This window comes from Carcharodon carcharias, chromosome 10, assembly GCF_017639515.1.
Source record: "Carcharodon carcharias isolate sCarCar2 chromosome 10, sCarCar2.pri, whole genome shotgun sequence".
Classification (NCBI taxonomy): Eukaryota; Metazoa; Chordata; class Chondrichthyes; order Lamniformes; family Lamnidae; genus Carcharodon; species Carcharodon carcharias.
Genome location: NC_054476.1, coordinates 61,811,154 through 61,825,326, shown reverse-complemented (window position 1 = coordinate 61,825,326; position 14,173 = coordinate 61,811,154). Strand labels below are relative to the sequence as shown.

The 14,173-nt window shown below is 41.5% G+C and overlaps 1 protein-coding gene across 1 annotated transcript; it reads left to right on the top strand.

Moving 5' to 3' along the window:
* The first annotated feature begins 360 nt into the window (after positions 1–360).
* fth1a (ferritin, heavy polypeptide 1a) lies at positions 361–8,252 on the top strand. The gene is made up of 4 exons (XM_041198156.1): positions 361–620; positions 3,121–3,267; positions 6,389–6,514; positions 7,873–8,252. The coding sequence occupies exons 1-4, from the start codon at positions 519–521 to the stop codon at positions 8,029–8,031; spliced, it is 534 nt and encodes a 177-aa protein (XP_041054090.1). The 5' UTR covers positions 361–518; the 3' UTR covers positions 8,032–8,252.
* Positions 8,253–14,173: the final 5,921 nt, after the last annotated feature.

Here is a 14,173-nt window from a genome sequence, read left to right as displayed (position 1 = left end):
AGACAATTTGGGGAAAAAGGTGCCAACCGGCTTCGCCATTAGACTCTCCTTCCGTGCTTTGTTAAACCGACCCCGCGCGCGGTCACCGCATTAAGCGCGAGGCGCCACTTAAAATTAGGCAAACAACAGCGCCGCGCGCTATCTCCCAGCTCGCGCAGGATTAGGTGATGGGGATCGGAGCACGATTCAGCGCTTGGGGACGAGGCCGCACGTCCCTGTTGTTGAGGGCTGACTGGGGCGCGCGTTCCTGCGGTTGGGGGTGGGGCGGGGAAGGGAATTTCTTTTTAAATTTCCGGAAGCTCCTTCCCACTGAGGGTTATCTTCCAGAACTACGCATGCGTATCAGCTTTTCCCCTATAAGAAGCTGTTAAGAATGTGGGTGGGATCAGATTGAAGGAGAGTTTAAGGGAGAGACAGCGTTCCTGCTTCAACAGTGATTGAACGGAACCTTCATTCCCAAGTACTTTTTCCGTCCACATACACATAGCATCCTCATATTCTGCTTTATCACCATCGCAATGAGCTCCCAGGTCCGACAGAATTACCATCCTGACTGTGAGGCCGCCATCAGCCGCCAGATCAACCTGGAGCTGTACGCGTCTTATGTTTACCTCTCCATGGTGAGTATGGTCCACAGGTCAGGGAATGGGGGTGGTTACTACTACTGCTTCACTGGTGAGAGAGACAAAGGGCTTGGTATGTCATGAAGGACAAGGGTGGTGGGGGGGGGGAGAGAGTTGGGATCAATCTGAGAAGAGGACATATGCTGGGTGGGGGAAGGGACTGGAGAGGAAAAAGGTCGTTTCTCCCCTGGGCTTTCTGGGTAAGATGTATTGAAACTGTTTCCGCGGTGGTGGTGGTAGTAGAATGACGGTGTAAAGAAGCTGATTGGCTTGTAGTTATGTAAGGTTTTATTGCATCTGAAATGTGTTCATGATTGATCACTTAAGTGCAATGATTTTGAATGCACCAGCCGTTTTGCATTCTGCAAAGTCGGTTTGTTCCAAGACAAAAATAAAAATACCTGGAAAAACTCAGCAGGTCTGGCAGCATCTGCGGAGACGAGCACAGTTAACGTTTCGAGTCGATATGACTCTTCAACAAAACTAAGTAAAAATAGAAAGGAGGTGAAATATAAGCTGGTTTAAGGTGGGGGTGGTAGGGTAGAGCTGGATGGAGAGCCAGTGATAGGTGGAGATAGCCAAAAGATATCATAGACAAAGGACAAAGAGGTGTTGAAGGTGCTGATATTATCTAAGGAATGTGCTAATTAAGGGTAGAAAGCAGGATAAGCAAGGTACAGATAGCTCTAGTGGGGGTGGGGTGAAGGGAAGGGATTGAAATAGGCTAAAAGGTAGAGATAAAACATTTAAAAATAATGGAAATAGGTGGGAAAAGAAAAATCTATATAAATTATTGGGGGGGGGGATCGGAAAGGGGGTGGGGATGGAGGAGAGAGATCATGATCTAAAATTGTTGAACTCAGTATTCAGTCTGGAAGGCTGTAATGTGCCTAGTCGGAAGATGAGGTGCTGTTCCTCCAGTTTGTGTTGAGCTTCACTAGGACAATGCAGCAGGCCAAGGACGGACATGTGGGCATGAGAGCAGGGTGGAGTGGTGAAATGACAAGCAACAGGGAGGTCTGGGTCATGCTTGCGGACAGACCGAAGGTGTACTGCAAAGCGGTCACCCAGGCTGCGTTTGGTCTCCAATGTAGAGGAAACCACATTGGGAGCAACGAATGCAGTAGACTAAATTGAGGGAGGTGCAAGTGAAATGCTGCTTCGCTTGAAAGGAGTGTTTGGGCCCTTGGACGGTGAGGAGAGGGGAAGTAAAGGGGCAGGTGTTGCACCTTCTGCGGTTCCATGGGAAGGTGCTGTGGGAGGGGGTTGAGGTAAAGGGGGTGATGGAGGAGTGGACCAGGGAGTTCCAGAGAGAATGCTCCCGGAGGGGGTTAAAGGGAAGATGTGTTTGGTGGTGGCATCATGCTGGAGTTGCTGGAAATGGCAGACGATGATCATTTGAATGCGGAGGCTGGTGGGGTGATAAGTGAGGATCATGGTTCTGGGAGGGAGAGAATGTGCGGGAGATGGGCCGGACACGGTTGAGGGCTCTGTCAACCACCTTGGGTGGAAAACCTTGGTTAAGAAAGAAGGAAGACATGTCAGAGGAACTGTTTTTGAAAGTGGCATCATCAGAACAGATGCGATGGAGGTGAAGGAACTGAGAGAATGGGATGGAGTCCTTACAGGAAGTGGGGTGTGAGGAGCTCTAGTCGAGGTAGCTGTGTTCCAAGCATTGGGATGAAAGGCCAGTTAGTTTATTTTTGGTGATTGGAAAAGGAGCTGGGCAGGACACTCGATAGCCCTCCGCTTTTGTTCAAGATCCATCTAAACCATTGGGACAAGGGGTGCTTTAATGGCTCATTGGATATAAGTCTAGACTTTCTCCAATCACAAGATGGGCGGCATTACTGGTAAAGTCAGCATGAATTGTACTTAAGGTTTTTCTGAGTTGCCTCCTTTAGTACAGCTGAATAGCATGCATGGCCATTTCCCTGAAGTCACATGCCCAAACTGGAAAAAGACAGTAGATTTCTGTTCCTGAAGGACATTAATGAACCAGGTGATCTTTTACAGCAATCCAGTAGTCCCATGGTTACCATTTCTAGCCTTTTGAGTATGTATCGTGAAGAAGGTGCTACATAGAAGCAGGATGAGGTAGTTGGAGATTGAAGAGCTCACAAAGACTCGGCTTTTTCAAAATGTTGATTTACAAGTCTCCAATGCTGTTTGATATACTTTAGCCCTAAATTCCAGTATGGCCATTCTACTCATGTGGCTTTGGCCTTCCTGCATCTTTTTTGTGCCTTTTTGTATGTTGGCAACAAAGCCTTCAATGTGCTCTAAGCTCTCTGTCATTAAAAAGCCTCTTTTTGCAAACTTGCCTCCTTGACCATACCACCTTCCACCTATCCTTGGTGCCCATCTAGCTTTCACTTTTTTTGAAGTGCTTTGGGATCTTTGTTATGGGATGTGCTATGAATACTATCATATTGTCTTGTCACTTGAGCACATACTTTTAAGTGTTCTCAAATATACATTATTATTTTCTTTTCAGTCCTTCTACTTTGATCGAGATGACATTGCATTGAAGAATTTTGCAAAATTCTTTCTTGAGCAATCTCATGAAGAGCGTGAACATGCTGAGAAACTCATGAAACTACAAAACCAGCGAGGAGGGCGCATCTTACTCCAGGATATCAAGGTTTTAGATGCTTACTAGTAATATCCTAAAATATTTTGTATGCTTATTGACTGCAACTAATTTCAGGTCAGTCAAGAATTTGGACTAAGTGTTTACTGATGGCTCAGTTGGTTACTATGTTAAGTAGCTGAGCTGTGCTAAACAAAAATTCTGGGTTTTTCTTGGTGAAAATGGGTTCTATAATGAGACCTGTTTGAAAGTGTGGTTTTAGCACATACCTTTGGACCTAGTTTCTGATTACTCATAATTTGAGCTTGCTGGAGATGCTAAGTTGGACACATGCAGGGTTTTAATATTCAAGTGCTGATTAGTTACACTATCCATGAAAATTGCATGTGGACTCCTTGCACCCACTTCCACTGAAGATGTAGAGTGTGAAGGCTGACACCTAGCAGGTATCGGATGGCTTGAATCTGAGTGAAAGGATGTACAGGTTCTTGGACATGGTGCTGAAGGTTCTGGTGGTGGCAGCCCAATAGAAGGGGGTGTTCTGTACCTGCAAGGGGAAAGGGGTTTATTTCTCTCCTGCAGGAGCTGGTGCTGCTGACAGCCTCCTACAGACCAAGAAGCTTCCCTAGCAGGTTGCTGATTAAGTATTTTTGTTGGTTACTACATAACATGGAGTAGCCCAGAAACCCTCAAGAAAAATTTGGAATAAATGTTGAAGCCAGTGTCACATCAGACTGGGTTTCAAGTGTTTGCTTCAAATCTCATAGCAAGTAAAGAATAAAATGTAATATGCCTTCAATTGTGCTCAATCTTCTAAAAGGATGAATTTATTCCTGGTCAGCTGATCTCTAATAGAGGATTAGGACAAGTGCCAACCATCAAACTCTTTTGCAACCTTGTTAATGGGTGCTAATGGGAAGTTGAGTGCCAATCAGCTGCTTAGCTATCTTCCTGACAAAGGTCATGAACAGCCTTCCAGATAAAGGCCATGAGCAGAAGCTTCAACTTTACTAAGATGCCTTGTGCTAAATGGGTGTTCCAGTATAAGGCCCCTTAAACTCTTTTTGGTACCTGAAGAATTGAGGGAGAATTTCCTCCCACCTGTGCCAGGTTAGCTGCTCTCTGCTAAGGTGGTAGGAGGTATTACAACTGACATCTGCATCCCTTTTATTCTTTCATGGGCCAAGGCCAACATTTGTTGCCCATCCCTAATTGCCCTTTGTGGTGGTGAGCTGCTGTTCGTAGTGTACCTATACACCCACAGTGGTATTAGGGAGGATGTTCCAGGATTTTGATCCAATGACAGCGAAGAAATGGTGTTATAGTTCCAAGTCACGGTGGTATGTGACTTTGGAGGGGAACTTGCAGGTGGTGGTATTCCCATGCATCTGCTGCCGTTGTCCTTCTTGATGGTAGAGGTCATGGGTTTGGAAGGTGCTGTTGAAGGAATGAACCTTGGTAAGTTGATGCAGTGCACCTTGAAGAAATCATCTTGGGAAAGGGAAAATGATCCTAAACATCATTTGCTGGCTCCTGTTTAGAAAACGGATTTGGGCTTTGCTATGCTTCATTTACCTTGCACCTGATGAAAAGCCATGTGGTTGGGATGTTGTCCATGGAATCCTCCCCCAATTGGGGGAAAAGCTTGAAGAAAAATTTGTACACCAAGATTAACCAATAAAGGAAGGTGTTTTTGTTGATTGAGTGAGCTACATCCAGAGACCACTGCCTCATTTTTCTTCAAAGCTTGCACTTTCATATTGGACCATTTTTAATTTTTAACATCTTTATCATGGTACCTCCTGGGATTGCAAAATTCCTTTGCATTAGTATGCCATTTGGAGGCTAAAGTTCTACATGTGTTGCTCATGGTACATTAAATAATTACCAGGTAGCCCCAAAACTCTGGAAACAAAATGATCCCTGTGTCTGCACTATAGTTGCATTCTTGGGAATAGTAAGAATTTTCAAACCCTCCCTTTCTTTAAAAGGAAATCTCAGTTGCTTTAAATTCCTTTAGCTTATCCTGGGTAATGCTGTGGCTGTGTAGAATGGATTGATTGTTCCCAGTCCTCATGAAAATCACTCTGCTGTCTTGCACATTTTTGCCTTTGCTTTATGCCCCATGTGTCTCGTCTCTTCTAACTGCCCCTCCTCCTGCCACCACCATCACCACAAAAAACCACAGGAGTGTTTCCTGAAGTTTTGAGTATTGAAAGCTTTTTGGTTTCACAATACATAACTTGTGCTCTACAAAATATCTGGATTGTCTATAGTTCAAAAGCTTGAATTAGATTGCAGCCCTAAACAACAGTGATTGTAGTTGCATCAAAGTACCAGAGGAAGACGAATTAGAAGTTTGGGGTTCTGAAAGAGTGAACAAATATTTCAGATGGACAGGAAATGTCTGGTATGGGATCACCCCTTTCATTGTCAAAAGGGCTCAAGTACTTTTGACAAAACAACAATTTACATATGTTCAAATTTTATATACATTCACTGAGACAAAGATGTAGATTAGGTGACTCTGCACCTTTGTTTCATATACTGTCTTAGCCGTGGCTTGACATTTACAATTTCCAGTCAGACAAATCAATCCCCTGCCCAAAAGACAATCTAAAGCACTCTTGTGCTGTCAGAATGCTTACCTAACATCAAATCTGGATAAATCTCAACCTCTTCTGGCTCACATTGGGAGAAGAACAAAATCCATTGCTTTTTGGTACCCACTAAAATCAACTTTTATCAGCAGCACTCCTAATAAAATGTAATGGCCACTTGTGGTCCAGATCCTCTTTATCTGGTCAAAAGACCAGCAAACCTTCTCCACATGCCCTGGACTTTCATTTGAGCTTCCCTGATGCAGCACTTTGACATCTGGGATTTAATGCTGCTTCCTCTTATATTTCAGCATAAGGTAACAAGGAATGCTGTTTATTTTTGCAAAGTATGCAACAAGTTCTTTTGCCATTTAACTGATTGTCCTCTACTTGTATGTTTTTGTTTGGCCTTCTCTAGGCAGTTGTCCAGTAGCCAAGTTTTAGTTGTGAATTCACTGCAGGGAGTCATTGCTCTATGGACTGATATTCTAGAGTCTCTTGAGCAAAACATTGCTCAAGATAAGTGCTTTATACTGGTATGTGAAGTAACTGATATATTTTTCTCTTGTCAGAAACCCGATCGTGATGAATGGGGAAGTGGCTTGGATGCAATGGTGTGCTCTTTGGAGCTGGAAAAGAGTGTAAACCAGTCGCTTTTAGAATTGCATAAACTGGCTACAGACAGGAATGACCCACATGTATGTATTTCTTGTATCATATCTGCTGGTGTCGGTCTCTTTTATCAGTTCATAGCCAGTGTGCATTGTAACTGGGTCTTGAGCAGAAAACTAGGTGTGGTGACTGCTGGTAAACAGATGGAAAAATAGTGAATGAGTTCTTGGAATTTAATGCCTGTGTTCAGTTTTTTTAGCTGGATTTAAGTGCTGATGTGGATGGAACTTCAGTAAAGTTATACTTGAAACTGTGTATTTTGGTCATTTGAAACTAGTGCTGTCTGGTGAGAATTTTAAATTGCCTAATACTAGGGTAATATGAATGATTGCAGGTCTGGTGATGGGAGTGATTTATTTTCTTCTAGGTGATGAGTATTGTACAAAAAATATTGGCTGCATTTTTTTCAAAACTATTTGGTACCAACGTGTAGGCTAGTGATGGCACTTTATCCCCTAGGAATTTGCACCAGACCTTTGGTCCCTGTTATCCTGCTGATGCAAAGCTGTTCATTAATACTGTAATAAATTACCTCAATGTAACAGGGGTCTTGAACAAAAATCATAGCTTGTTATCAAACTGCAGTTCATCTGTTCTATTCGCTATGCTAGAATTCTGCTTTTTGCTGTGAAACCATGGACTAGATTTTGCTATTTTTAAGTATGTTGTCTGAGATTTTTGATAAGTTACCTAGTTAACACTGGTGCAGTTGGATTATTTTAATTTTCAAGTTGGCTTATATATTCAGTAGGTAATTGGTACCATTTAGTCTGCTGTTGTAATGGCTTGTTTTCGTTAAACAGCAAAATATCTTAATTGGCTTTCAATGCATTTTTATAAATTAGAGCCAGCCCAAGATAGGCTCAACACTATCCAGTTTCCACACTTCTCACATGCACATTGATATTTGCAGCAGGTAACTTGTTGAAAAGATTGTTTATTTCCAAGCCTGGAAGAATTGCAAAGTATACTTTTGGATGATTTGTGCAATTAACTTGAGGGTGGCTGTAACTAAGATGTGAATTGCTGTTTGCCCTTTTTATTATGTCAGATGTGCAGTTTGAATTTGCATTGTTGCACCTTAGATACTCATTTGGCCTTGTTTTATTCTAGTCCAGTTGCAAGTAACAGTTAAGAACAGTAGATTTCTTTCCTATGTCTCCTTTTCTGATTGTGACTCATGCTGGAGTAGAATTCTGAGCCATGGCTTTTCCAGTGCTGCCCCCATCTGGCAGTCATTCTTGAGTCTTGGTGATGAATGTTAGGATGTTTGACTGGAGGTAAATAACAACTATTGTTTCCTAACTGGCTAGCAATAGAAAATAAATCTTGCTGCCCTTGTGGTTATTAATTAGCCTCAATTTAATATTCCATTTCTCCACAGCTCTGTGACTTCCTGGAGACCCACTACCTGGATGAACAGGTCAAGTCTATCAAGCTATTAGGAGACCATGTAACCAACCTGCGGAGAATGGGCGCTCCTGAAAGTGGAATGGCTGAGTACTTATTTGACAAGCACACTTTGGGTAAAGACAGCAGCTGAACACCTGAACTGTCTATCCCTTGCTGCTTGACTCTGAAAAGCTCAGTGCATGTTTAACTTATATTTGTAGCCTGTCCAGTTTTCACACCATCCAATTATGTAATTGATTACCACCATAAACTTGAATGGGTTTGATTAAGCTAATATTGGTGGATTATTGAAGTGTACTTGTAGAAAATGTTCTTTGGCTTATCTCCAAATAAAGCAACTTGAACAGGAAATGCTGTTTCTGGGTGGTTTGCCTGTTTTCTTCCCTCTTTGCAGAAGCATTGACTATTATGTAGCTCTTGCTAAACGGTATTGTAAGTAGAGTCACAGCTCAGCCTGATCTTATCTTCACATCCATGCACACAGCCTTTTAGGAACAGAAAAAAGAGTGGGCCATTTGGTTCTTCTACTCTGCCATTCTGTAATATGATCTTTGACCTCAACTCCCTTTGTAGCCCAAAATCGTGACCTGAGGTAGTGAATTTAATGTTTACAGCCTTGAAATTTCTCCAGATCTTAATTCTAAATGACTAGCCTCTCTGTGTTGAGGCAGTGACCCCTAATTCTAGCTAGGGGAGACACCTTCCCAACATTTACCCTGTAAAGCCCTTATGAATGACATGCTAAATTCAGAAAACATTTGTACGTTTGCATCAATTGCTGTAGACTGAAAGAAAATGGGAGTGACTGATCTATATGGGCAAAGTACTACGTCTATTGCTATAAGTCATTGAGGTGAGTCTGTTGAAGATGAGAATTGTGCTGTACTTTGCCAAAGCCTGTACATCATCTAGTTGTGTCCAACATTTTTCCACTGCCCCTGGTATGTTGTGACTGCATGCTATAGTGCATTACTCAATAAGGCTACCTGTTAGTTTTTTTGCCTTTCAATTTTGAGTTACTTTGTAATGCAATATAATCTAAGCTTGCAACTAATACAGTTGAAACAACTTCACTACAATGCTAAATACGCAATTTAAAATAAAAATATTGGAAATCTGCAACACTCCTGAGTTAATGAGCTGCTGGGAAAATATGTTTCTGGTGTAGGCCCTTCATTTGTGAAGGATCTACAACTAACCTTTTCCATTCTCCACAGAAACTTGAGTAGCTGAGAATTCAGTAGAAAGCACAACAAATTACCTGGACTGCACCAACTATCATCTAACTGGTGCACATGTCCTGTGTCCTTAGTAGTTAAAGGCTCTGCTGTGGATGGTGCTAATTGGGAACACAGGTAAGACTACCTATTTAAACAGACATTCTGTAGTACAGAACACTTTTTTGTCGAAGCTTTTCACCTTGCCCTCAGGACAATTTGCAAGAAATGGGAGCAACAATTTTGTGATTGGCAAATGGATCCTGGTAGAGTCACTGCCATGGAGAATGCACCAGTTGATGGTGACTGATAGTTAACTGCTGAGCATTGTTTGAAATTTAAACTAGGCAACTTGACTCCAAGACATTGGCCTGAGGAATGATCTAGTGAATGGCTGTCGCTTATTTTGTTTATCTGAAATGGGTGCAATATGTACATCTTTTTTCTGTATGCAAAGAATATGTATACATTGCACTTGTTTCTCTCATTTTCACCTGTGTATTAATATGTGGCTTCCAGTACATGCAAATGTGCCACTGCGAGCCTGACGATCTTAAATTGGTTCTCAGTGTAATTCTCAGCACAGGATTTAGTGCATGTTGTCCAATTGTGGAATCTCATCTAACCTTGGATACCCAAGTTTTGCAAGCACAAGCTGGTTGGGTATGGTCTACCTTGGGTATGGTCTACCTTGCCTGTTGCGAACGGCAGGAGGGATATGCTCATCAGTCTTTGGGATATATGATCTGCATACCTAGCATCATGCTGACACATTTATATACCACATTCTGCCTAATCACACAATGTCTTTTTGGCTTGAGGCAGCATCCTGTTAGCGGCAAATACCACTTCTGTTGCTACTGTGTAGAAGCAATATGAAACAGCTAGCTTCACCTGTTGCTCAAATTTGAGATATCTTGCCCTTCCAGTGTAAACTGAGGTTGACTCAGCACTTTTCAGAGCTGAAAGTGACAGCCTTAGACTATTCACGAGTGTGCGATATACAGAGCAAAATGATCTGATCAAGGTAGCCATTAGCCCACAGGATGCTTTTGATGCACCCTGTTTTGGCATCAAGCTTGTGTGGTGAGCAAATAGCTCAGCCTATTTGAGGTTGCCGATAAGACCAATCTTATGTTGTGTAGAACTAAGGAATCCCAATGTGTATATTGACCAGTCAGTCACCATCAACTGGTGCAATCTCTAAGGCTAGCTGTTTCATATTGCTTCTATGCAGTAGCAACATAAGTGGTATTTGCCACTAACAGGATGCTGCCATCAACCCAAAAAGACATTGTGTGATTAGGCAGAATGTGGTGGGGAAATGTGTCAGCATGATGCTAGGTATGCAGATTGTACATCCCAAAGACTGGTGAGCATATCCCTCCTGCCATTTGCAATAGGCAAGGTAGACTGTACCCAACCAGCCCATCCCTGCAAAACTCGGGTGTCCGACATTAGATGAGATTCCACAATTGGACGTCATGCACTAAATCCTGTGCTAAGACCTACACCCACAACCAATTTAAGATCGTCGGGCTCGCGGTGGCACATTTGTATGTACTGGAAGCTACATACGTTAATACACAGGTGAAATCAGAGTCCACTTGCCAACAATCAGCACTCTTCTTGTTCAGTATAAATTGTTCCCTCTACATTTTGGTATTCTTGTAAATTGTCCTGATGAGTGCAAGACAAAAAGCACTTTTTCAGCAACACTACTTATTTAATAGGTTCTCGTAACCAGCAAACAGAAGCAACATCCACTTCATGAATCTTGATTCAAATCCATTCCATGGAAATGAAAGCCTCTACCTTCCGTCATAAGATACTAATTTCATCAGAGGGTAGAGGAAATCCGACTAATAAATGAGGGGCATACACTTTTAAACTACTCCCAGTATTGTCTTATTCTGTGATTGGTTTGGGATTTGAGAGGAAAATATAGGGAATGCTTTATTACAAATTCTTGTTTATTTATGTATTGGGAGTAATGTAATAAAATTAAACTTTTGGGGTTGAGTTGAGGGATGGCTTTGCCCAAATTATGTTTCATACTTTTTGCTGTTCCTTAAGTTTCATCCTGTATGATATAAAAAAAGTTTGGGAATGCAGCTAGAGTTTCATTTTAAATGTACATCACAGTAGATATGCATGGACAAAAGTATAACTTTTTAAAAAAAACTTGAAGTAGGACTGAGCTGTGTTTCCACCATGGGACTGCGTGGTTTTCAAGTTTTTAGATGCTCTCATGCCAGCAGCAAGTCTGAATGCAAACTGCGTAAGCTGGATATGTTTGAGATGAGATTTTAGGCCAGTGCAAAGCTGAACCCTTGCTGGTTTCAGTGAAGCTACTCTTGAGGGCTTGCCATTGACAAGTGATCCAGTAGAATCCTGATCTGACTGGTCACTGGATGGGGAAAAAATGGCTCTTGAAGCATCTTTCTGTGGCCATAAATTTTAAGTATCAAATTGGGAGTACTTTTAAGTACTAGAAATTCCTATCATAGAAAAGTTGGTTGAGTAAACTTCCTTATTGACAATGTGATGTAAACAATTAATGCATTACTGTATTCTGCCATTTTTCCTTTTTCATTGATTGTGCCCCTTTAAATGCTGAGGGGGCTCAATATTGTATTGAAGTCATACTGTAACTTGAAGGAATGCTTAGTGCTTATCACTAAGTGGATTGTTTTTATTCCTTGCTCGTTGGCATGTACTCTGAGAACATAGGCATAAACCCAGGATTAAGAAGATTAATTTTCAGACTTCCATATGTTGCTTGCTTTTGATCTAGTTATTGAGACCAATCTGAAATAGGACATGTGGAGTCTTAAAATAATTCAAATCTGTGGCTCAAGTCCCCTCTGATTACTGCACACCCATCACCCTCATCCCTGAAAAACTCAACTGATTTACCTGTTCCCTTTCCCAAGAGATGAGGCAAATTATAGCACAACTACTTATTCAGAACAGATCAGGAATCTATCTAGACCTTACTGGTCTGTATAGGTTTATGTAAAACTTGGTGCAATACTCAAGGCTCTCAGTTTGATCAGTTCTGATGAATGAATACCCTAAAATCTGTCATATCTGTCTTTTCTCTTTACAATTCTGAATTACCTGTTAAATTTACAGCATTTGTAGTGTTTCCTTTACATTTGTAAAATAAAATTTGCTTTTTATTGTGGGCGGGAAGGGGAATAATAATGAACAGAAATGGTTAAATCTAATAAAGTGACATTTATCTCAGCACACGTTCACTTCACCCTGATCAGTTCTTTTTGTAAAGTGCATACTCCCTGATGTAGAGCTGTGTCATTGAGATTAGCAGTGATCAGAAGAGAGAGAGAGATGAGGAAAAATATGAAAATGGGTAAACAGCATTGCACAGAGGTTTATCTGTAAATTAGTTACTATGGCAATAAGTCTGGCTTAAAGTACTTTTGAAATGTGGGTATTCATTTAACCCTAATGGCAATGCCAAGATAACTGATGAAATCCTTAGAGCAACGAGATCAAAGTTTAGTCTTCTGGTACTTAATTTTTTTTAACCTTGCATTTTACAAATGGCTTTCAGCCAATGGGGAGACAATTTCTGAAGATGAGGATCCCTGCACAGGGGGTCTTTGAATAAAGAAACCCCAAGCAATATTCTCAAAAAATCATCAATGTCCTTTTGAACATTGGGTGCTCCCAATCACTGACATTGATATACTGCAGCTTGCCAGTACAGTATGCCATGAAACAGTTGGATGTGTACACCACATCAGGTGGACTTGTTACATTTCACCTTCTGAGGGACTTGTGCTTCACCACTGGAACAGAAGGGAAACATGCCTCTCATGAACCTCCTGGAAGCTGACTGCGAAGCAACATCAATGGAAAAGCTTAGAGTTAGTTAATTGCTTGCATGCCCACCTCTTACTGAGGGAACAATTTGTGATAGAGGAGATGTAAAGACAGGTGCAGGAAAAAGTATTTCCCATTCACAGTATATTGGTCTGGATTTTGTGTTCATCTGTTCTAGCGTGGGCACCCTCTACAAGGCATCAGTGGCATATGTGAGGAGGGCAAGCGACCGATCAGAATGAAGTATCTTCACTAAATCATGCAGAGTCTAAACCAAGAAGTAAAAGCTATGTTTGAATCATGTGCAGTAAATGAAAGAGTGGGAAAGAAAGATGGGATTAAGAGAAAATAATAAAAAATTAAATCTCCAGCACTGATTAAATTCTGAATGGTGACTCCACATTTGAATGTGACTTCACATTTGTTAAAAAAAAAATATGGAATGAGCTGTAGATTATTTAGGAGAGTTGGCAGAAGGCACAGCCTAAAATACTTTAAGATTTTTTAAGTTGGGAAGGGAAATGAAAAGGTGAAGCAGTTTAAGCAAGGAGTGGCGGGGTGAGGCCAACGCAGCCGAAAACTTAAGTTTTCAAGGGAAGAATGCTGCAAGGGGATGGTTGCATAGAAGTCCAAAGTGGGAAGATTGTAGAATGGGATTGGAACTTGGAGGTAATTAGATTTGTATAATTGTGTGAGGCCTTGGTGGAAATATATAAGCAAGGGCAAGGACTTTGAGTTTGATGTGGAGGGAGGGAGCCAGGGAAGGTCATTGAGGAAAGGGTGATGGTGAGTGAAGCTAAGACAGGTGGTGCATGGGAACTTGCTCAAGGAGTCAAACCTTCAGGTACAAAATTAATAGGGTTTCAGTGGCAGAAGAAGTGAGATAGCAAAGTTATTGTAAGGTGAAATAATGTTCTTGTGATATGATTTAATACACAGTTTAAGGTTGAGTAGTACATCAAAGTTGCACAATATGATTCAGCCTGAGTGAACAGCTTGGGAGGGAGATAGAGTTGGAAACAAAGGTACAAAGTATTTGTCAGGCTCCAAATAATGCTGCTTTGGTTTGCCTGGGAAAATCTCTGGCTCATCCAGAAGCTGAAGTCAGAGCTACCCAGTCCAACAACACAGGGGTGGAATCAATATGAAAGATGGAGATGCTTATGATCAATAAGATCAATTTAGTTCCACCTTCATTCAATC

Bases quoted from the DNA above. Each gene is read 5' to 3' on its own strand.
- fth1a (XM_041198156.1), top strand. From the start codon at position 519: ATGAGCTCCCAGGTCCGACAGAATTACCATCCTGACTGTGAGGCCGCC. The intron at 621-3,120 runs GTGAGTATGGTC...TTTTCTTTTCAG, and splicing joins CTTATGTTTACCTCTCCATG to TCCTTCTACTTTGATCGAGA. The intron at 3,268-6,388 runs GTTTTAGATGCT...TTCTCTTGTCAG, and splicing joins TCTTACTCCAGGATATCAAG to AAACCCGATCGTGATGAATG.